We start from the raw sequence: 23,018 nt of genomic DNA on the forward strand, positions 1-23,018 counted from the left end.
TATGTGTATCAAGAGGACATTATAATGACCGTGACCCTTAAGCAGCTTTTGTATAAAAATGTGCAATATGTGAAAACATCATATATACTTTTCACTGTACAAGTACAGCACTTATTTAAAATTCATTTTTGAGCAATAAAGAGAGTCAGCATGCATTCAAAAGTTATTTATTCACAATTCTGACCTCTTAGAGAAAGAGACATATGATAGAGAAGTTACTTAAAAACAAAAAATACTTCCTGTTTTCCTTACACTTGTCAGACCTAAATATGTCAGTCCACGCTCACTTTGCCATATCGATCAGACTCTGCAGAGATGTGGGTACCCAAGTCTTCTCTCCTTGCACAAACACCACCCCTCGATCTATGTAGATAACAATACGCCCAAATGTGTACAGCTGTTTTCCCTCATGTCGTTTAGCCACTAAGGGCATGAAAACAATGTTGTTCTCCTCCGCCTTGGCCTGGATGAGATCCTTAAAGTTAGTCGGCACACCGGCGCTGATCCCTCTGTGGGCCACGCTCTCAGCGTCCCTGCGCTCCTGCATGGCTTCATACTGGAAGTCCTTGCGTCTCTCTGTCTGTGTGAGATATGCAATGTTTTCCCTCGCTCCAGGTTGCATATAACCGCCTGAAATTACACGAAAAAAAGAAAGTTATACTTTAAGTAATACTCATTTTTGTGTGTTTATTATACATCTTCAGACTGTGGAGTACGAACCTATGCCTGAAGAGACCGCACGGTTCATGATGTCCAAAGCTTCATTGAATTTCTCTTTAATGAGGGGCTGGGCCAACAAGACGTCACTAAACATGCTTTTCCAGCCGAGGTACCACTTTGTGATTTCCTCATAGTTGGGACTGTTGCTCAGCCATGAACACAGGACCTATAATCCACAAAAAGCAAAAAAAAAAACCCCAAAAGGTATAAAATCCAAAAAGCAATTATATGAAACACCAAAATGCTCAGTTCTGAGTACATTTTAATTCACTGACCTGTAACCATTTCGTGAAAAAGTTTTTGTCAAGCAGAGACACGAGGCTAGAGGGGGACAGCATGCCCTCCCAGTCCATGACCCAGTGAAATGGCTCCATCTGCTGCTGGTGAGGGTTGATAACCAGCTCTTCCAGACACAAAGCTGCAGAGAGAAAGATCAGCAGTTGCATGAAGATATATCAGTGGGGCTACTTGAGAATGGAAACGTGGAGGGGTTCATTTTCATTCATGTCTTTGGCACACTGGTGCCGTTTCATGTCAATTTATAGCTTCTGTTCAGTTGTTTATCGCATTTACCAGGTTTAAACTGAGCGTATATGTTATAAATCCCCATCTTTTGAATGTCGCAATTAAAACATCCACTCTAGTCAAATAAATAGGTAACTGTACTTCTGACTTCTTACACCTGTGCCTAAACCTAATTAATGAGGCAAGGCTTGACTTTAATGAGAGGTTGGCTCTTCTCCTTCGATTTTCCTCCCAGCACACACATGACGTCATCACAGATGAAGACATACCTAGTTTAGGGATGATGTTTTTCACCATGAAGGCCTCCCATGCACCTGGTGTGAATACATCTTTCCACGGCTGTAGGATGAGGCGAGCTGAGGCGTCGCTGGGATGCCAGCGCTGCAAGGCGTTGGACAGTTTGCTCCTAATTGGCGGATAAAGAGGCTCTAGACGTGACTGGAGCAGAGGCAGCCAAGGGTGGATCCAGGAGTGGATAGGCACCGTGTCAGTTAAAGGGTTCCAGTTATCTACCTGTTAAACAGGGAACAAAGAGAGAGGTTTACATGTGACAAAACTGCCTTTGATACTAATGGAGGCATAAAGTCAGTATAGCATATAGTAAACAGTTTTTCACTCATAAATAATGGGAGCAAATCAAAAATATTTCTCTTTATCAGCGTGTGTGACTTGCCTCTCGCTGTAATCTGGGTAAGATCAGCTGCTCCAACAGGTGATCCAGTATCCACAGGGGCAGAAGAGGAGCCCACACTTCTACACAGTCCACCATCGGCCCGACCATACGAGGCTGCCAGCCTGACACGCAAGTCCGCATCACTGGGATCCACACTTCCCATAAGAGTCTGAAACACAAAGACCACACGCATTTTACAGACACATGTAGTTAAAAATAAAGGCTGGATCACATATAACCAACATTTATTCACATAAATACACAAAGCACAACCTAATATATGTTTGTGTGTTCAAATTTACCTGTGATAAGGATCCATATTTGAATCTGGGCCACTGGAGTGCATATCCCGAGATTCAAGGATTGCTCTCCACTGACCAATATCTTCCAGACAGTAAGAGCTGTCCTGAAATAATAATTAAAATGTGGTAGAGAATTATTAACATGTAAAAAGGATGCAGTTATCTTAAAAGATATACTCGCAAAAGTGTACCTTCAGGGGGTCCCAGAAATGAAGTTTCTCTTTAAGTAACGGATGAACAACAGCTACAGCAAGGTCTGCTAAACCCATCATCTTGTATTCTTCATAATAATCTGTTTGCAAGGTCTCAAAGATGCGAGCACACTCCTGAACAAAGAGAAGAACCAAAAATTACTAAAATGATTACATGAAAACTGAGCAAGCACTCAGTTTCCATCCTGTTCTCACTTTGTATCTGTTTTACAATTTTTGCACATGTTTTTATGTTGTTTTATTCTCCAGTTTTTAAATGATTTTCTGACAGAAGACTGCTTTGAAACTTTACACCTAATACAAAATTCTAAAAAGGTGTAGGTGCTCAGTCCATTCTCTTTTTATATGCACCTGCAGAGTAGGACCCTCCCCTGGTGGTGTCTCCCCAGATGGAAAACGCTCCACTAATGCCAGCACAGCTTCCATTCTCTGGATGGCATCTTGCTCCGTATCCAGTCTGTTCTGCAAGGCTCTTGACTCGTGGCTCAGAGAAACAACAACATCTTTTTCATGCTGCAGACGTCTGGCAGACTATACCAGGGTTATATGAAAAAAGAAAGAGATTAAAAAAATAAATAATAAATATCTGCTAAATTATAAAGGAAGCCCCAGTTTGCTGATCTAATAAGGAGGCATTAGCTTAGTTATAGCCAAATATATTTGGAAAAACAACTTTGGTATCCTCATACCTGTAATATGTCCTGTTCTGTAAGGTCTATCAACAGCTGAAGGTTATGTTCAAGCTCAGGGAGCGCAAAGCATGATCCCTTCTGATCCCGAGTAGACATGCTTGGTGGACCTTCATCAGGAACACTGTGCTTGTTGGATATCTGACTGTAACTGTAGTACACCTTCTGCTCTCTTCCAGTCATGTCTATCACCTAGGCACCAGGGGCAGGTACGGGGTAAAAAAGGTTAAAAACAAAACAAACAATAATAGCAGAGTGCATGTGCTTATATAGATACACCAAACAACTTCACCCATAGAGTCTAATACTGACTACAATTAACTTTAGCTGCTAAAGTTTGTTGTAAAAATACAGCCAAGCCACAGTGCCCTTATAACACACCTCTGAGAAAGGACAAAAAAGCACTAATACCTTGACCTGTGCCAGCTCCCCAGCAGATGCCGCTGTAGCCCGCCCCGCCACTTTGCCTTTAGCTCTGAGCTCATCTGCAGTTCTGTAGGAGTACTTCGGTTTCTTCTTTCCTGCCGACCCTGCAGGATCCTTACGCCACTGGCCCAGCTCCTTCTGGAACTCCTACATCAGCACAAATTTAGATTAATGTAAAAAAATGACTCTACAATTCAACATCTGCTTACACATAGAAAAAGGAAAAGCGCATTTATGTGCACACTGTACCTTTTCCTCCTCTTCATCAGAGTCCACCACAGGAAAATCTTGGAGAGACTGCTGGGTTCGCTCATTTCCATAGGCTCCGACTGCCCCCTTTCCCTTACGAACCTTTGCTTCAATAGGGTTTACAATACCTGCAGCAAATGAGAGTGTGGAAAAACAAAGTAGATCAGCTCTGAAATACACACAATACTCTTAAATACTTCATTAATGTGGCCTTCTCATCCTACCCTACCTTGAGCATTCTTTCCCAGGCCTTTTCCTGGTTGGTAGCCCATTTTCTGCAGTAGTTTCTGCCCAATTCCCCTAGTGTGTTTCTCCCAGCTGCCAATGCCGTGTCCAGACTGTATGCCACCTGCAAACCTCTGTGACTGATTCCCACGGAAATTACCCTAGCAAAACAATTCAGCATATAATTGTTCCTATAAACTTCTTTGAGATATTTATCTGCAATGTACACACAAACAAATAACACATAACAAAATTTACCATTTGGAGTTTTTTGGGTGCACGAGAAGGTGGAGGAGCTGCAGGACCATCATCATCAGAGTCATCAGAGCCTCCTTCCCCTTTCAGCTGTTTTTCCTCTGTTGCTGTCTTTCGCAGACCAGCACTCACAAAGTTCACTGGGACAGTGTAGTCTTTAGATCTAGCAATGAAAACACAGACAGCAAACTCAATCTCCTACTAATGGCAGACTTTAAAGCTGTGGGCAGCAGCATAAACAAACCCATGCCTCACCTCTTGCCACCAAAGCTGGGCCTCTCATCTTCGTCTGAATCCCTGTCAGCCCAGATGCCATAAGTGGCCTGTTCCTTGGTCTGCCTGTGTCTGTGGCGGTCTGGGTTGAACTCGTTGGCCAGGTCCCAGTCTGTCACCTCAAAGCTCTCAACCTCAACACCCTCCTCCTCCTCATCTCTCCGCCCATATAGGTGTGACATGGACATCTCTGGAGATCATAATGAACAAAATCACAATTTAAAGAAATGTAAAAACTCCGCATAAGTAATTTCAAATAAATTTGCTCTACTTGTGTAAAGGTTTAGGTAAAGCCCTTTGACATGGGATCAGAATAATAAAATACATCCATCTCCATAGCAACGGATCAAACTCAATCTACTGTTTAAAGCAATGAGTTGTAGCTCAGAGCACAGGGAAAAACAAAATCAAATACATTATAATAAAACATAACATTTTTCTTATTCCAGCTGTTCTCTTTAGAGGTCGCCACAGCAGATCCTCTAACCCTGTCCCTAACATCCTCCTCTAGCACAGCAACACTCTGCATGTCCTCCTTCACTTCCTCTATGAATCTCCTCTGTGGTCTTTCTCTTTTCCTCCTGCCTGGCAGCTCAATATCTTGGATTCCATATCAAACAACTCTCCGTCCTCGTCGTTACTTTTACACCCATCTCTCTCTCATCCTCTCACATGTCCTCTGTTCTCCAGAGCATACCTCCAGCAGTCCAGGCTCTTTCACCTGCTCCCTACTCTAACTACAGACCGCAACGTTATCTGAGAACATCCTACCTGACCTCATCTGTCAGTCTGTCCACACTTTGAGGCTCTATTGCTGCAGATTCCAGATCAGCAACAGTGTCGCAAAAATTAGATCGGTATAAATTTTAAGTAAATTTTTATTTTAAAGAGACACGCCTTAAACATACACATCACTATCTCAAATATTTGGTTCGCTAGTTGACACTAACGACACCGAACAAATTCATCTCTATGGAGAAAACGCAATGTAAGCTAACGATAACTAGCTATAGCTAAGGTTAGTTACCCTCTACAGCATGAATGTCTTGCTATACGTAATAATCTCGAGTGTTGAGAGCAGTGTAAACACCATGCTGTCTAACGCACCTGAACAGTTATATAAAGGTCGGCGTGGAGATCAATTGGACATGCTTTCTTTCAAAAACGATGAGAAGTAATCCACACTAAAGCTCCTTCGTTTAGTGCACGAAAACACAAGTACTTCCGGTATGATGGTGTTACACCAAAATCTGTACCCCTGTAAAAAATTGTTGGTTCTTAGTAATGACTGTTGGCGTAGAAAGGGCAAAGATGCGTTTATCTCGTTGACTTTGCGAAGTAATGTTCGTTTCAGTAGTAAATAATAATAATAATAATAATAATAATAATAATAATAATAATAATAATAATACAAACACGGTATATAAAATTCAGTTTTGTTTTTTCTCCAGGTTAATAGAAATATTACATACATTCATATTACATCATACTATTAGTTTTAAAAAAAGCTTCATATGTTAAATATATCAAATGCATTTTTAAAATGTATTTATTTGTTTATTTAGTTAGAAAAAATGTGCCTACCCACTTTCAGAATTTTATTTTATTTCGTAGTAATTTGAGGCAATGTTTGAACATGAATACCTAAAAATTATTAAAGTTAAAAGTCTCAGTGACTTCAATATAAAAGTGAATCATGATCTGTAATTTGGGACACACTGGTTAAATAAAATATTAAATAAGTACATACAAAAATACATAAAACCACACTGCAAAGTCCTATATGAGAATGTATTAATAAACAAAATTAGCTAAAAACAACGGGGCAATTTCTAGTTTGCTTCACAATAATATACATAATTATATATAGTAATAGTATATTTAAAATAAATGCAAAAAAATTAATACCGCAGTTTCTTTAAATCAACCGAGCTGTGCATTATTTCTATAGTAATTTAATGACCGTACACCACCACTAGGTGGATGTTATTTGATGGACTACAAATTTGGCGTAACGCCGGAAGAGGAAACGCGTGTTACACCCAAAATATTCCCACCTGTTGGTCACTTGTCTACTGAAGGGGAAAAAATGCTTTTTGTCCTTTGATAATTGGACGATTATTTTTTTAAATGATATGCAGGGGTATTGGTGCTAAGTTAGCATAAATGTCGGACACCGGAGGGGAGTGGCAGGTGGCACGGCGACGAAAAGGTGCGTCGAGGAGCTCAAAGTCTCTTCAGGTGTCTGCAGCATGCGGCCAGGAGTCGCTGGACGTCGGGAAAACCGTTAAACGCATCAGAGACACCGTGTATGAAATTCAAGTATAGCTCAGCAGCAACACCTCGGACGTCTCATCTTCACCACAGTCCCATAACTCTGCTTTTATTTTTACCTCTGCAGGTCTGAACTAAGATGCGAAGAGTTTTGGCACGATTGGAAGGGTAGGTTTTGCTTTGAAAGTTGGGGTTACCACCAAGCATCTGGCTTGCAGCTGTGTGTGCGTTATTGTCAGTGTTGGGAAGGTTACTTTTAAAATGTATTCCATTACAGATTACAGAATACATGCCCCAAAATGTATTCTGTAACGTATTCCGTTACGTTACTCAATGAGAGTAACGTATTCTGAATACTTTGGATTACTTAATATATTATCATGCTGTTTACAACTACATGAATGTACTATTGCTGTGATTTATTACTGTTACTGAAGGTCCGCGGCTCCGAACCGTAGTAAAGGGACCTCTGGCTAATACGGTGGGTTCTGTGTCGGGCTCGTAGCCGAAAAATAGCTTTACTTTGTTGTCTGGGTCAACTTTGCTAGCAGAGACAGAGAGAGGTGTTGAAAGGCTGCTCCAACAGAACTTATTGTTTTTGGAGGAAAACACGAACACAGCGTACAGTCGAGTCTTAATAGCTTACTTACAACTGGGCTCGTCAGGCTCTCTTCTTGGCTGCAGTGGTTATTATTATATTTACATGCTTCCAGCTCCCGTTTTTGCTCGATGACAGCTCGTACTTTTCCTTTTTCTCCCTCCCTCGCTCACAGACACATAACGTGTATGGCAGTCCATTCTCCCTGCAGCACGGACTACACTGCCTATGATGCTACATTCTTTAGAGCTATACCTGTAGCATTCTGCCTATTAGCTTAGCACAACAACAAAAAGGCCTCTCTCACCCAGGAAACACGCAGAGAGAGAGCGTCACCCTGTAACCATGGCAACCGTAATGCTGCACCTGGAACAACAGAATGTAGCTGTCAAACAAAACCCAAACAGTCCTGACCCGCCACAATATGAAACAGGGAAGTACCGCCGTGTAATCCATTTATTTCAACAAAGTAACTGTATTCTAAATACCACCTTTTTAAATGGTAACTGTAACGGAATACAGTTACTCATATTTTGTATTTTAAATACATAACGGCGGTACATGTATTCCGTTACTCCCCAACACTGGTTATTGTGTTTGTCAAAGGAGCTTGCAAAGAAAAGCGTCTGGACTTCTTTAAGTTACTTGAAGACGTTATTGTGTTTCTGGCTTTAGAGCAGCTCTTGGTGGCGGCATCAGCATCTCTTTCAAAATCTCCAGCGGACAAGGACGCTGAGGACCAGCCGGAGCGGATCCCCAGGACATGCCAGCAGCTGGAGTGTGTGTGTTATGGCCTCGGTCCGTTTGCCTCCTGTGTCTCAGCCCGCTACCAGCTTGCCATGTTGCTTCTTCTACTGGAAGCAGGACAGGTCAGGGGAGGCTTCATCATCAGATGACAAACACTCACATCAGACCCTGCTTGTTATACATATTCTGTGTCTCCCTGTTAATATCTTCAGATTCCTCTAAAGGACTGCTCTGTCTATGATCCAGTCTTCTCTTCTGGAGAGAGAGATGTTTTGAGAGACCTGGGTCTGACTGTACTCTCAGAAAATGAGGTCAGTTGTTGCTCCCTCATGTCCTGGTAATTAAGTGAAACACTGTTAATAGGCATATACTAAAGAGAACTGTGTCATATAGTACATAAAACTTTACAGTTCATCCAAATGTCAACTATATTATTATTTAGTATCCATTTTATATGGAAAATGGGGACTACAAAATTGTTTAGGGGAGTAGACTGTGCAAACAGTGTGTGATCCTGTGTGTCTGTATTGTTCAGGAGGGGAAACGTTTGGTAGAAAAACCCACATTTTTTTACCTGATGCATTGTGGGAAAGCCCTCTACAACAACCTTCTGTGGAAGAACTGGAGTGCACGGGGTCTCCCTCTGATGATAATCATCGGAAATGGCTTCAGTGGGATGAGGGATAGGTTTGTACGAGACGACACGTAGACGATGGAGTCAACGTTTAAGCAAGAGCAGTGGAGATGAAGTTGACATCTGTCTGTTTCCCCAACAGAACGATCGAGAAAGAGTTTAAGCGAGACTACAGCTACATCAGTAAGGCTGTGGATTTTAGTGTGGAGAGAAAGCTTGCATGCCCATCTCATCTGATAGACGTCTTCAATGACACAGCAGTCATCACATTTCCTTCCAACAGCCTTAATGGACTCCCACAGTCTACCTGGGCAGCGTCACCTGAACCACAGTACCCACACAGCCCTGATTTGGAGATTATACTGAAGGAAACTCGGAGCTGAGGCAGGAGATGGATATAGGACATTTTTTATTGACTGTTGTCATTCATATGACAAGTTGTTTTTTTTAATGGACCTGTTGTACTTTTACTTAATTATATATGGTGACAATGATGGGTTTTCATATTAAACATCAACCAAGTTTCAGAGTTTTCCAGTGAGCTAAAACCTCAGGCATCAGAATGCCCTAAACTTGTTTAAGACCATCAGAGAACCTTAATTTGGTCAGTTCCAGATGTATGGGACAGAAGCCCCACCCACTTACTGTTCAAACCCTCTGCTGGCATAAAATGGAGGGGAGCTAAAACAGCTTCTTTACAAACAGTGACAAATTGAGGGGCAGGGCATGAAGGCCCACTATAAAACAAGAATTATTTTGAACTGTGGACCATGCAATCTATTCAAGAAAAGCACAAGAATTAAAAATTGTTGGAACAAATCCTGCTCATAATGTCTGACTTTATTCAGCCGTAACAAATTCTCTAATAGAACTAACATTTTGCGTGTCTGGTCCTGAATTAGCCACGATACAACCAAAGTATGCAAAAGAGCATATCTGAACACACAATGTTGAAGCAGGTGAGATTCAGCAGCAGAAGACCACACCAGCTGTCACTAATGTCAGCTAAGAACAGGAAACTGAGGCTACAATTCACATGGAAAATGATTTGCATGGATCCGTTCTGCCTTAGATCTATAATTCAGGCTCGTAGTGTTGTTTGGGAGATTTTCTTGACACTTTGGCTCTTTAGTGCAAACTAGGCATTATTTAAACACCACAGCGTGTGCCCATCTTCTGATGGCTGCTTCAAGCAAAATAACATGTCACAAAGCGCAAATCATAAACTGGTTTCCACAACCCACCAAGCAAACACACATTAGCATGTTACAAAAATTAAACTTTTATCAACTCCACAGATTTTATTTATAATCACATTAATGGAAATTCTCATAGGGTTTAACTGTTATATTTGTAATTTAAAGACAATAAGTTGTATTTCTTATGTTTGAACCAATCGGATTCAGTTTTATATAGAATAGTAAGATTTTATAAAAGCTAACCCTTTTTATTTTACAGTCTACCTTCCAGTGCTTCAGCTCACCTGTGTACAAATAGAACTTTAAATTTGAACAGATGCATCCTGATTTACAGATTAATAGAGTTTAGCGTTTTAAAATTCACATGATGTAAAGTCATGTCATGTAAGTGCATTTAAAAAAAACCTGAAGGCACACTTTTGAATACACCAAGGTAAAAAGTTTATTATTGAAAAAACAAAAACAAACAAAAGGTTAAACCCTCTCCGAGTCAGTACTAAGGTAAAATCTTCAGGATAAAGTAATAGTCATTCTGTCCTTCTTGTTCATTGGATCAAATTTCATCAGGAAATACTGGAAGAGTTTTTTTTAATCTTACAGCAGTGACTTTGGAAAACTTTATTACAACTGTTTGTTGGCTTCGTGATCATTCTTCAGCTGTTCCATTGGCAGTGCTGCCATCTCCTTCTCCATTTACGGCTGTAGCTTTGCCTCTGGACTTTGAAACAACATCTGCCCAGCTCACGTCACTTCTCAGGGCCGATGGGCTTGCAGGGACGTCCATCCTTACATTTATTTCGCCTGAGCTCGACTCCATCTCATCATTTACCGTTTTGACCTCATCAGAGGCCGCTTTGTCACCTTCTGCACTGGTTTTCTCCTTTTGCTGGTTTTGCTCAGCTGGCTCAATCACTTGACCATTAGCTGAAACTTGCCCAGTGCTCTCCAGAGATTCTTCTTCTACTTGTTGGTCCTGCTGGCACTTGCTTGTATCCTCTGCTGGGTTTCCCCCACCCGCTGGTTCCTTTTCTCGGTCTGAACGTTTCCCTCCTTCATTTACAGCCACTGAGGCGACATTAGGTAGTTTTAGTCCCAGCTCTTTCACCACTGCAGCCTTTAGCTCAAGATGCTTCTGCTTATACTCCTGGAACCTATTACTGTGAAAACAGTCGTGTCACAAGTGGGTTTATACATAAGAAATGCTAATACTGAAATAAGCCACATACAATCCAACTAGAATTTAAAACACCATTTCTAAAGTCCATTTTTGAGACGTGCATTGTCACGTTGCTTTAACACTGGGTATGCCATCCCACTATGAATATTTACCTCTGTGTAATATTCCTGATCCCCATAACTAGAACCATCTGCTCCAGAATAATGTCGGATGTTGGACTGAGACACTGGGGGAAATGGAGAACAATGGGGTTTAGCATGCTTTACTTTTTCCTTTGAAAGCGAGAGTTGCGCATGCTTTCAGGCACCTACCTCCACAGTTGCCTCTGTGCACTCAGCTCCTGCCTGTCTGAGAGTGCGTTCAACTTTTACCGCTTGCTTGGTTATTGTGGACAGGAAGTCTTTGCTGCAGCGTGTTTGTGGGTGATCTTCTCCAAACTAAAGAGGGGGGCAGAAAAAAACAAAAAACAAAAAAAACAACATTTAAGTCCATGCAAATACAGTCAGTAACCCACTTTACTTCCTCTCTCACACATTTACTGACCAGAGAGGTAAAGGCAGTCAAGGCCTCTTTCTCATGTGTCATAGCACTTCTGTAGTCACCCTTACTGCACATCCACTGGGCCAACAAGTGCTGACTGCACAGACAAGAATCAGGGAGAAACATGGTCATGTTTTGGGGAGAGAGGATAATAGACATCACACTGACTTTTTATTCAAAATATTATCAAGAGTATAAATCACATCTTACTTTAGAGCAGTCTGTTCACATGTGGGGCCAAAGAAGGAAGTGTTAAGTCTCACAGCATTCTTTAGGAACTGGCCTGTCTGATCTTCTGCTAGCACCAGTCCAAGGCAGTTCTACAAGAAGAAAGTGTTAGCACTTTCATATAGTCATTTCACTTTTCATTATATTGTCAAAAGCTTTTCTTCTGAGCATTCCAGACTCAAGTCCATCAAACCTACATCCAGTGTTGCTGTGTATGGATGGTCTTCTCCGTGCACTGTAAGCATTAACAGACGAGCTCTGAGGAAACACTTCTGTGCCAGGGTGGTCTCCCCTCCAGCATACACATACACACCTAAGAGGGCCTACATACAAAAACAATGGCAACTGTGACTTTGTGATGACTGGATAAAGTACATTCTCTAATATACAAATGTGTAGCTATACTCACGTATTGCTGAATCGTGTTTGGATGATCGAAGCCGAGCACCCTCTCACTGATGACAACTGCCTTCAGCTGGACACTGCGGGCCTTAAGGAGAAAGAAAGTCAGATGAGAAATTGATAGTTTCATCTATATTAAAAGGAACAGTTAAGGGAGGGAGCAGTGCATACATGTCTGCATCAATCAACCAAAAGAATCATGCAATGCAGATGAGACAAACAAAAATACAGGATCACCTTCACCTTACACCTACAGCAGCTGCTCAGCCACAGAAACCCGTGTCATGAAGCTCCTGATGCAGTTTGTGCAGATGTTAATGTTTTATAGAGGCCGATTGGTGAGTCAGAGCCTTTGTGACCCTGCTCTAACTTTGTGGTCTGACACACTGTGGCCAAGTTGCTGTGGTTCCTAAATGCTTCCACTTTGCAATAATGCCACTTACAGTTTATGGTGGAATATTTAGGAGGGAAGAAATTTCACAGACTGACTTGTGCAGCAGTGGCTTCCCACTACAGCACCATGCTCAAATTCAGGAAGCTCTTTAGAATGACCCAATCTTTCACTAATGTTTGTAAAGGCAGACAGCATGAGTAGGCATTTGGTTTACACACCTGTGACAATGGGACTGAAAACACCTGAATTCAAAGATTAAAACTGTGTGGCCCAATAATTTGTACATCTGGTGTAGCTAATGCTGCAGTGTTCTCTCAAACGTGGCATAAATTGTTTTTCAAAGATCCAGTAAAGCTGTCTTATTATTTTCACCTCTATTATGTGTTAATGTTTGTGGCTAACAGAAACCGTTGATCAGTCAGCATACCTCAGCAGTTTTCCCCTGGAGGTAAGCCACCTTGGCCAGCAAGGTGTGGCAATAACCAGCCTCAGGGTGCAGATCGTCACACGCTCTACCATACAGGTAAACCGCTTCTTTTAACAGCTCATGGGCCTGATCCAGCAGACCTGCAATCATAACACAAAGCTTATTTTTCAGTAAATTCACACTGCGGGAAAGAAAAAAAATAAATAGAGACAATAGTCTGCAGCAGTTGGACTTGTGACTTACCCTTCTGAATGGAGAGCTGTGCAGCTTGATATACTTTAGAGGCATCCACAGTTGGCATGTGAATGTGCTTGACAACAGGGATCATGTTGATGATGTCCTCTGGACCAATAGGAGCTTTGTTTTGGTTGTCAAAGGAGTAGTCTCTCAGTCTCAACTAGTGTGGATACAGGATTAAAAAGTGCCTTTCCCTTTTAATATACAGAATTTGATTTTTAAAAGCTAATTTTTCAACTTAAATGTACACATTAATATCCATATCCTCTACTTGGACTGACAAATTTAAAACTGCATTCATATTTCCAGATGTCTGTTACCTGTACACCAGTCTTTAAACAGAACTCTCTGAGCAAGGAGAGCTTCTGCAGGCCATAGTGCTCCACCAGGTAGTTTGGCCCAGAGCTGTTCCACAAAAAACAGGTTGTTCTCAAATTGATTCTCTACTATTAGATAATAAATGCATGTGGAGAACAAAGGCCATGCCCTCACCCCAGGCTATCAAAGACATAGGTTTCAGCAGCATCCTGGCAGACCAGGTTCCACAGCTCGGCTCCCGTGAGTGTGCTCCAGGGTGTGCTTTCAGAGGCCCCGGCCCCTCGGCCACGCCGTCTTGACTTCTTCTTAGTATCCTCTCCTACAGAGGTGGGCGGGAAGTGGGGAACCAACATGCAGCTAAGGAAGTGACTGACGGCTGCGGAGAGACTCGGCACATCCACGCCCTACAGAGACATGAATGGAGGCTTTAGTTCATTCCTTGGAAACCACACCAGCTGCCTTTTTAAAACCCAAGGTGTGAAAACATGGGTGATTAATTGGAGTTCTCATCAAGGAACATTTATAAAAAAAAAAAAAAAAGTACCTGGAGGAAACTGTTGAACACCCTTCTTGTTGAACGAATAAAAATTTCAGCTACGACCGTTCTCTGGTGAAAACAGGAAGGAGGATGTAAGAAAGCAGCATCACCATAAAGACCGAGTTAGGCTTTGTTTTTAAAGTTAAACGAACCATTATATGCCTCAGGTGCTCCTTGTGTTCCGATTGGACAATAGCCTTGACCACATGGCCCAGGTACCGGAGGTTGATGCCTCTCTGATGTAGAGCATTTTTTAGAGTAGCTCCGTCCATTGGAGCCTCACTGTTGTGCAAACAACCCTCCAACTGCAGACACAAACAGGCATCTAGTGAACATGTTTGTTTTCAAAAGACACCATTTGGAGCACATTAACTCTGATTGGACTTACAAAAGCTGGTATCTGGTGTGTGATGATGAAAGCTGCCGCTTCCCTCAGTAACCGTTCCTGCAGCTTTGTTGATGTGCTTTCCCCTGGAGGAAATGCTACCCCTAAAATTTGTACAAGAAGCATGTCATGATGTGTTCTAATAAGAGCTCTGCTATAGCATACTTGCCTAGTTAGTCTGCATACCTGGAGAAAATACATTTGGATTAAAGCGCATCTCAAAGAGGATGTCACTAACTGAGCCCACGTCTTTACACGCAGCTCGGACGGCAGCAGTGGCTCGAGAGTCACCTGTGAAAAAGAAATGACAACTTCACTTAAAATGTGCTGAAGTACAGCCATGATTTCAGTGTCCATTCAGTAAGAACTACTAACACTTCTTACCAGATGTGGCACATTCTTCAAATCCTCCATTTTCATCCAACAACTCTCTGACACGCTGAGTGAACTGGCAGTGTCTTAAAAACAAAACAAGAGAAACTTAAACTTCATGAAAACTTAAGTTTAAAATAAATCTCTGATTTACTACTCACTTGTGTTGACTGAAAGCCTGCATCAGTTCTGGCCTCAGTCTGCAGAGGCCATGAGGAAAACTCCTTGGAAGGTCAGTATTTGCATGATAATCCTCTGGCCAACCTTCTTTTATACAGTCATTCTTATTCTCATCCTCATTACAGGTTTCATTACTCTCTTCTTCTCCAGTCACCGTGCAGCTTTCAGTCTGTGCCTCTGGACAGAAGTTGGCATCAGCTGGGAAACTTCTTAAAACATCTAATAAGTAGAACCTCCCATCAGCTCCCAACAGCCCCTGCGCATCCACCGAGGTGAACAGGGGCACCTGGTGACCGTTGGGTGCCAGGACAACATGTCTCTGCAGCGAAAGGGACTTGGCTGCATGAGCCAACAGTTCTAGTAGCCGTCTACGATGGGGAGACTCTTGTGGTCCTGCATTTACACCATACAGCAAACCTCTGAAGGTCGAATGAGACAGGTAGCATTAAAATCTGTGAAAATTTAATACCACTAAACATTCTTAAACAGCTTCAGGGAGTGTACCTTGAAGCAGGAGCAGTTCTCTGGTCCTGCTCCGAGCCCTCCAAGCCAGGGGCCAGACCCTGGGCAGACAGGCGAACCCCTCTGTAGTCAACAATGGCTGTGGGTATAGTGTGCAGCCCCTGCAGACCCTCCAAGTCACTGTAAGCCTGCACACCGTTAAGCTCCAGCCTCTGAGCAGCCCTGCAAATACAAGGAGGAGGATAAAAATAGTCAGTGCCAATATAAAAGCACAACTACAATGCAAGAGTCATTTTATCATACACAACATGGGATGGATCATATACGTACATCCCATAAGAAGCAAAGGGCATCAGGTCGTCTTGTCTTTTTTAGGGAGTTTGCACTTACCTGCGACCCCTTTCGCCACCAAACACTGCACTTGCTGCCCCCTGGCTCATGTAAAGGCCACCCCACAGGAAAGCTGGGTCCCCTGGGTTTCCATTAACTGGCTCAACAAAACCGTCTACCACAGTCTCGGCCCCTTGCATAACAGTATTCACAAATGCACTGTTCACCTGAGCAAAAAGGAATGAATAAAGAGTATATGAAAGTGAATGAAAAAAGACAAATACAATCTATTACATCAAGCTAAATGACAGCTTTTATATTTACCTGAAGTACTGCTTTGTCTCTCTGCAGCCTCTCCTCCAGACTTCCTTGAGGAAGATCTCTGGCTGCTTGTAGCTCCTCGTTCCAGTCTGGAGGCTGCGTATAAACAAAGGCATGCATAATTAGGATCACCGCCAACAGCAAACTGCTGCCAGCAACCATCAGAAAACAACTGTCTTCTGCTATAAACAACCTGTGTTGCTGCCTGATCATCTACTCCCAGTCTGGTGAAGGCGTTTTTGTGAGTGCGTGTAGCGCACGGAGGACCGAGCCAACTGATCGTATGGTAGGGTGTAGGTATCACCTCTACTGGCGGTTGCAGGGGCCTAAAAAGAGGAAAAAGCTGCTTTACTCCAAAGACGATTCAGTTGGTTATTTTCAAAGCAATACTAAACATTTCTTTTGCCAATCAAAAGGCTGGAAGGGATGCATATTCAGTGCTGTATTACTCACTTTGTAAAGAACAATGTTGTTACCTGTTTTTGAGTGTGGTAAAGGTTTGTTTGAAGGCAGGACTAATATGACAAAGCAAGTCGGTTAAACAGTGACAAACTGGAGAAGACTGTGCAGGACGAGGATCAAACACATCCTCTGTGGACCTGCAAAAGATGTCAGAGAGAGAGAGAGAATATGATTAAACCAACTTGGATGCGGTCGTCTCATTTTCTTTCTTTGAGTGCATTGGCCCAGAAAGTATGCAAGTAGGTACATATCCAATTCTGAAAGAGTCGAGACAAAAAAATAAAAATAAAAAAATAAAAAAGTGGTACTAGAACGAAATAGCTGGAGGAACATTTTGTAACCAGTTAGGTTAGCAACAGGTCAGCAACATGATTGGGTATAAAGAGTGTAAATAAAGTTGGCTAGAGTTTCACTAGTGTGGGGGAAAAAAAAAAAAAACAAACCTGCATCTACAAACTGGAAAGTTTCAGAATAATGTTCCTCAACATAAAAATTGTGAAGACTTTGATTGTCTCGTAATCTACTCATCATCAAAAGAGACATAGCATCTGCTACAACAACATGCCTTATAGTTACAGAGTTCAGGTGCTGACGTGCTGCAGTTGAGCTCTTTCACCAACTGAAAACATTTGGAGCATCATGAAATTAAAATATACAAAGGTGACCCAGGACTGTTGAGCAGCTAGAATGGGACAACACTCCTCTCACAGATGTCCAGCAGCTGGCCTCCTCAGTTTCCAGAGTTTAAAGAGAGGATGCTACAGAGTGGGAAACATGGCGCTGACACACATTTTGTGTCCTGTTGCTGCCATCCAATTCTCTTAAAACAAAAGAGGTACATTTTCTCAGATTCTTCCTAAATGCAGGCCAGTGTACCATATTCCAGTCCACCTCTTCTTATGTGTCCACACAATTTTGCTTGCTTGACATTCTTACATGGTGAGCTTTTGTCTTCTTTTAAAACTTCAGTCGTTCTGTGTGCGATATTCTCGTCATCTGCATACCTCAGGTTATTAATAAAGGTACCCACTAACCACATTGCCTGTCATTCCATCAATCTCATGATGATGCTCTCACAGTACAGAGAAATTAGGTCAGGTGACAGCACATGCTTGCTGTAAACCTTCAGATTTTGATAAATTCTCCAATGTCATTGAACTTTGTTCCCAGTAGAGGTTCTTTATAACTATGAAGTCTTTCCTGTCAGTGTTCAGAACTAATAATAACCAATGAAATATTCATCACTGCTTGTGTCAAAGGCCACAATAAAACAAAGTACAACATGAGTATAAGGATTGTGGGTTGTGTATTATTAGCCTGCTGTTGCTTTTCCTCACCGCCACAGAAAGCAGTTTGATTAAATAAAATAAATTTCTTTACCTATTTAGGAAAAAACCTTTTGGACAGGATGTGATGTCACAGCGTCGCCCCTCCATTGTAACCGCAGTGATGTACAGGAAGTCCCCCTGCAACTTCCTGTGTCCTGGAGGAGGGTTCCAGCAGCTGAGAGACAGGTCCTTCAGGTAACTGGGGGCCTGATGAGGATAAAGTGATGCAGAGTTAGTGAATGTGTTTAGGTGAAACAAATAAAAAAAGATTCCAGTTATTTGTGCACCTCTGGTTGGGAGCTATGTGGGAGCAGGGCCATGAGCGGTCTTTCCGAGGAACCGGGAAGGAGGTACTCAGGGGGCGCTCCATCCTGGCTGGTTGATTCAGTTTTTGTGTGGCTTAGAGAGCGCTTAAGGCTCTTTCCATTTTGTAAGCTAGATTCTACGTTGGGAAAAAAAGATTCGACTGAGTTAGAGTCCATCTTTGGTCTACGTGTTACAATTTGTCTAAATGCACAGGGTGTGCGTTTACCTGGTATTTGTGTATGTGTGAGTGCCTCCAGTACGCTAGGTGAGCGTCCTTCTCTCAGTGCATCCTGAGGTCCAGATGCTCTCAGCAGCTCAAGCACACGAACCAGATGCACTCTGGCTGAGCGGAAACTGTAAGGCTCTGAAAAGAGATGCGCTGGTTAACAGAAAATTTAGATCGACCAATTATAAAACTCTCAGCAATACGACAAAGATCTGATAACCACCTGAAAATGATCAGCCCTGTTTTCAAAGAACAAGCCGTACAGAGTTCAACAAAGAAGATACATAAGGAATGTGCTCGAGGGTACATTGCTTCAGCAGCTAGAGGGTGAGAGTGAAATACTTGAGTTTGCACTTATGGTTCCAAAGACTACAACTAAATCTCTGCATCTATAAACCTTTGTGTGATGACTCAGAAAAAGTGAGTCAGGTGTTTACACTGAGCCAAGATAGACTTAGGTGTCAGTGGAGGAGAAAGGGTGAGAGTGTGGTGAAAATATGGATAGGATTATTGTTAAAATGAACAAGCTATGAACATAATTGTGCTCTGGAATGCTCTCCCTCCAACCTCGAGGTCTGCTTTAAAAAAAACAAACAAAAAAACCCCCCACACCTTTCCACTTGCATTTGGTTAACTTTGTGACTTTTGCTATAGAATTAAAATGTTACTAATGTGTAAATGGGTTGAATTACCAAAAGAATAAAACAGGCAGTAATTGACTCAATAAGAAATTCACCAATATGTAAGAATTGTTGAGTGGTTGCCAAGGACAGCTTATTAAAAACAAAAACATGATACCTTCCACAAGGCGAAGGATGGCACCTGCTTTAAGACCCTTGACATTTTGCAGTTGAGCAAGGGGATCCAGAGTTGCCCCGGCTAGTGTGAGTGAGAGGTTGGAGCGCGGGCACACCTCATTCCTCGAAAGCAGAGTCATTACTGCATCTTGAACAAGCCAAAAGCCATGGACCTACAGAGATGAATTTTTAAACACACACCAGTTAAATCCAATCTGCGAACACTCAAATATCTACTTGTGAGGAGAATTTCAAACATACAGAATCATCCACAGTGGCAAATATAACAAAGAACAAAAATGATAAACCATAAATACATAGTTCCAGCTAAATTTTAATTTCAATATTATTTCTATATATAGTGCCAAATCACAGCGATTACCTCAAGGTGCTTTATATTGTAAGGTAAAGACCCTACAAAAATAGCCATCACCGCTTTAAAAAAAAACAAACAAAAATCAAAAAACAAGGAAAATAGGAACAGACAGTGAGAGTCAGTACCTGCAGCTCAAAGGGCTCTACTCCTGCTCCCTGGATCTTTACAGAAAACGATGTGACATCATCTAGGCGAATACTGACAGCATCGCTTCCAGTCACGCTGTTTGCATCTGTTTTGAGAAATCAGAGGAACAGATTCAACAGGATAATCAAGAGTTCTGCAAAAGGAGCAGAACATGTCAGTTTCCAGAACAGCTGAGATTCTGTTGACATGCCTATAAAACAGAGTGAAACACCTGCTAATCATTTAATCATCATATCTGATTGCAAACATTTTGAAGGACAGCAAAAAGTAGCATCAAGTTTGGGTGATTTACATATCTGTGAAGGCACCATTTATGTTGAAGTATTTTATTCCCTTTTTCAGGGAAGGCCTTGCTTCCTTCAGCGAGACAAACAATATTTCTGCACCCATTTGAGCAGCATGTCAGAAAAAGCCTGCAGTCCGAACCTGCCACCCACTGAAACATCTGGCACATGATTAAAAGAAAAAGATGACAAAGAAGGCCCTGAACTGTTGAGCAGCAAGAATGAAAAAACCTTTCAGCTGCAGATGGTCCCCTCAGTTCCCAAACACTTGCAGGGCTGTTAAGAAGAAGCGGACACATGCAGCACGGTGGGAAAGGAGCCCGACTTTTATGAAATGGTTTGCTCGAAGTATATGCTAAAAATAAAAGATTACAGCTTCTCAGCTGTAACATTTGGCACGTTCTTGCTGTACTACTTGCAAATCATTGCCTTCCTTTTGTATTTTACCTACCGTGATGAGGCAGGGACTCAATCTGGGCAACATTCACAATACTCTTATTCTCAATACTGCTTAGTTGCCACTTTTAAAACAGAGTCAAACAACAAAGGAATAGTAATAATTTATCACATTCTTCCCACTAATTTCCTCTAAAATGAGTATGAGCTAGGATGGAAAGTTTGGTATGTAACAGAGTGCCTGAAGGAGAGTGAATTTATACAAGGAAGAGGGGAAAAAAAGAGAAGGAAACATGGGGAGTGTCTAGCTTTTTACACACACTTGCAGGGAGAACAGGACTTGGCGTGTTCCACTAATGGAAGTATGGCTAAACCTGTTGCATTTGCATACTGGCCTACATGCCATCTCAGAGTGAAGGGACAGCCAACACCCAACGCTGCTATGTAGATAAAAGCAGCAAACTGTGACACAAAACTAAAACCTAGGTGATGGATCAGGCTTGCTTGCAATGATGCATTCACACAATGGCTACTAAAACATAACATGCACATTGCAAAGGCCAAAAATAACTTTGATCTTATCTCTGGCTACTGTCATTCATTCACTCTGCAGCACAGCCACAACTCTTGCTGTCAATCTGGGACTACTTTGCAACTGGAAAGCACCCAAAACAATAGCAGTTTGTGATTGGTTGTCAGAATGTCCCTCTTCTTCTCCACTTCTCTTTTGGAGCTCGTACAGAGTCTATATTGGCATTGATTCCTGAAGTTGGCTTGCACTATAATCGAGCTAGGAAGCAAAGAAATGTATATGCTACAGCGCATTCATGGTAACGATGCAAAACGGTAATTGTCAAAGCATTCCTCTGTACTTTGAAATTACCTAAACTGTCGATCACAGTTAAGATTAATGACATTTTTTGAAAGAAAAACGCCCTCGGGGCAATTTAATTGGTGACAGGCTAGCGCACATTCTACCTTAACTCAATCAGCATGTTATGTATGAGGGGAGTGGCAACACGTAGGAGGTCCTCACAAGAGTGTGGCAACTGTTTTGGACAAAAATCAAGAAAGTGTGTAGAGTTTCACTTCTTAAAAAGGTTGTAAGTGGATATTTTAAGGCCCCTTACACATCTGTGTACATATTCCTATCGATTTTAGCTGCATCGCAGCACGTGTGTATGCGTGTGTGGCACTCAATAAATGCGCAAAATACACAGCAGGAGATGCTTCAAGTGGTCAGGAAGTTGGTAAAAGCACCGGCCATGTTCAGAGCAGCAGTACAGTGCTGGAATCTCTCACCCTCCACACATTCTCCTGCTACGGGAGACACCCCTCGCACAAGCACAAAAAGGAAGAAAGTGCCAAAGAGAGAGGCGCGCACACGTAAAACATATCCCACAGACTAGTTCTTACCAGCCTTGGCTTGATTTCTTCCTCCTCCTCTCCTCACTTTGTCCTTCATGGCTGCCTGCTGAAGTTTTTCCTGGAGCTGTCTTCTTGTGTTTTACTTCTTCTGTGGTGGAAGCTGCTACCACGCAGTCGTGTTTAAAAACTCCCGGAAAAAAAGACCGAGAGAAGACAAGTGGAAACGCGCAGTCCTACTGACTGAAGGTAAAATGCCTGCTCAGAACTGCAACTCCTGTCCTGTCTACAAAGCAAACTTAGCTTATCTACTCTCCCTGTGTAAAAAGCCACACCCTCCTCTTATTGCTCCACACAGGCTCATTACTCCGGCTGTCTCACACGCTTGTTGGACTGGGTGTGTCTCTGTTCACTCCTCCCTCCAGAAGCCCTGGAGTAGAAGTGTGAATTAAAGACTGCTTTGACACCAGTCCAACAAAAACTGCTTTTGAATCTAAGTGTTTTATATTGCATTATGTGGAAGCTCGCTCAGCGCATTGGTCCACACATGTCCAGATGTTAACAAAGGGGAATGATGAGGCCGTGTTCTGTAATCTAACGCCAAGTGAGTGCTGTTGGGTGCAGCTTCTGGGCTTCTTCATTTGTGACAAGTTTACTCAGAGTCTGCAGAAAATACAACCGTGAGAAAGCTACCCTTCCACAAATGGGTGTGCCCGTGTGTGACTTGGTTACTCATCTCTGTTGAAAAGTGTACACCTACTACAGTCACATTTCACGCATACCTGTGCAGATTTCAGTCCAAACACGCATTAAGATTTCTGGGTTCGGCTGCTACAATCTCATAAAACTATATTTAGTCATCTACAGTGTGCTCGGTGGTGGTGTTATAAAACATCTCTCAGCTGAAAGTCAGGGAAGTAAGTATGCATCTGGACAAAAGTCAGCTGCTTGTCACTTCTGCCATATTTGCCATATTATAAGATATCCCCACAGGATCGAAATATCCCAGGTTATGGTGG

At 42.2% G+C, this 23,018-nt stretch overlaps 3 protein-coding genes across 3 annotated transcripts; 1 reads left to right on the forward strand and 2 right to left on the reverse strand.

Moving 5' to 3' along the window:
* Positions 1–157: 157 nt before the first annotated feature.
* Positions 158–5,785, reverse strand: tfip11 (tuftelin interacting protein 11). Its single transcript, XM_006784178.3, has 15 exons — positions 5,657–5,785; positions 4,532–4,739; positions 4,280–4,439; positions 4,026–4,182; positions 3,797–3,924; positions 3,533–3,694; positions 3,122–3,313; positions 2,784–2,963; positions 2,412–2,546; positions 2,221–2,324; positions 1,919–2,087; positions 1,515–1,758; positions 996–1,138; positions 721–886; positions 158–630 (listed from the first exon to the last, which is right to left on the reverse strand). Exons 2-15 carry the CDS (start codon positions 4,735–4,737, stop codon positions 284–286), a joined length of 2,493 nt encoding a protein of 830 aa, XP_006784241.1. The 5' UTR covers positions 4,738–4,739; positions 5,657–5,785; the 3' UTR covers positions 158–283.
* Positions 5,786–6,597: 812 nt separating this feature from the next.
* Positions 6,598–9,612, forward strand: srrd (SRR1 domain containing). The gene is made up of 6 exons (XM_006784179.3): positions 6,598–6,858; positions 6,951–6,991; positions 8,097–8,290; positions 8,381–8,479; positions 8,704–8,855; positions 8,945–9,612. Exons 1-6 carry the CDS (start codon positions 6,716–6,718, stop codon positions 9,183–9,185), a joined length of 870 nt encoding a protein of 289 aa, XP_006784242.1. The 5' UTR covers positions 6,598–6,715; the 3' UTR covers positions 9,186–9,612.
* A 732-nt stretch (positions 9,613–10,344) lies between these two features.
* Positions 10,345–22,308, reverse strand: si:ch211-166a6.5 (clustered mitochondria protein homolog). Its single transcript, XM_006784180.3, has 28 exons — positions 22,051–22,308; positions 19,933–20,039; positions 19,433–19,604; positions 18,635–18,772; positions 18,390–18,544; positions 18,155–18,309; positions 16,789–16,911; positions 16,506–16,638; positions 16,316–16,408; positions 16,052–16,218; positions 15,704–15,883; positions 15,181–15,618; positions 15,032–15,105; positions 14,834–14,938; positions 14,651–14,751; positions 14,415–14,567; positions 14,269–14,331; positions 13,899–14,128; positions 13,727–13,811; positions 13,413–13,566; positions 13,170–13,309; positions 12,356–12,436; positions 12,144–12,269; positions 11,929–12,038; positions 11,722–11,815; positions 11,490–11,615; positions 11,331–11,404; positions 10,345–11,158 (listed from the first exon to the last, which is right to left on the reverse strand). Exons 1-28 carry the CDS (start codon positions 22,097–22,099, stop codon positions 10,648–10,650), a joined length of 4,137 nt encoding a protein of 1,378 aa, XP_006784243.2. The 5' UTR covers positions 22,100–22,308; the 3' UTR covers positions 10,345–10,647.
* Between the last annotated feature and the right edge of the window lie 710 nt (positions 22,309–23,018).

Source organism: Neolamprologus brichardi, chromosome 12 (assembly GCF_056152115.1).
Source record: "Neolamprologus brichardi isolate AB-2024 chromosome 12, ASM5615211v1, whole genome shotgun sequence".
Lineage (NCBI taxonomy): Eukaryota > Metazoa > Chordata > Actinopteri > Cichliformes > Cichlidae > Neolamprologus > Neolamprologus brichardi.

Coding starts and splice junctions, on each gene's coding strand:
- tfip11 (XM_006784178.3), bottom strand. CDS start 4,737: ATGTCCATGTCACACCTATATGGGCGGAGAGATGAGGAGGAGGAGGGT. Junction 4,183..4,279: donor CACCCAAAAAACTCCAAATG/GTAAATTTTGTT, acceptor TTGTTTTGCTAG/GGTAATTTCCGTGGGAATCA. Junction 3,925..4,025: donor CCTGGGAAAGAATGCTCAAG/GTAGGGTAGGAT, acceptor CATTTGCTGCAG/GTATTGTAAACCCTATTGAA.
- srrd (XM_006784179.3), top strand. CDS start 6,716: ATGTCGGACACCGGAGGGGAGTGGCAGGTGGCACGGCGACGAAAAGGT. Junction 6,992..8,096: donor GTTTTGGCACGATTGGAAGG/GTAGGTTTTGCT, acceptor TTCTGGCTTTAG/AGCAGCTCTTGGTGGCGGCA. Junction 8,480..8,703: donor CTGTACTCTCAGAAAATGAG/GTCAGTTGTTGC, acceptor TGTATTGTTCAG/GAGGGGAAACGTTTGGTAGA.
- si:ch211-166a6.5 (XM_006784180.3), bottom strand. CDS start 22,099: ATGAAGGACAAAGTGAGGAGAGGAGGAGGAAGAAATCAAGCCAAGGCT. Junction 16,639..16,788: donor TTTACCACACTCAAAAACAG/GTAACAACATTG, acceptor TCCTCTTTTTAG/GCCCCTGCAACCGCCAGTAG. Junction 14,752..14,833: donor TCCAAATGTATTTTCTCCAG/GTATGCAGACTA, acceptor TACAAATTTTAG/GGGTAGCATTTCCTCCAGGG.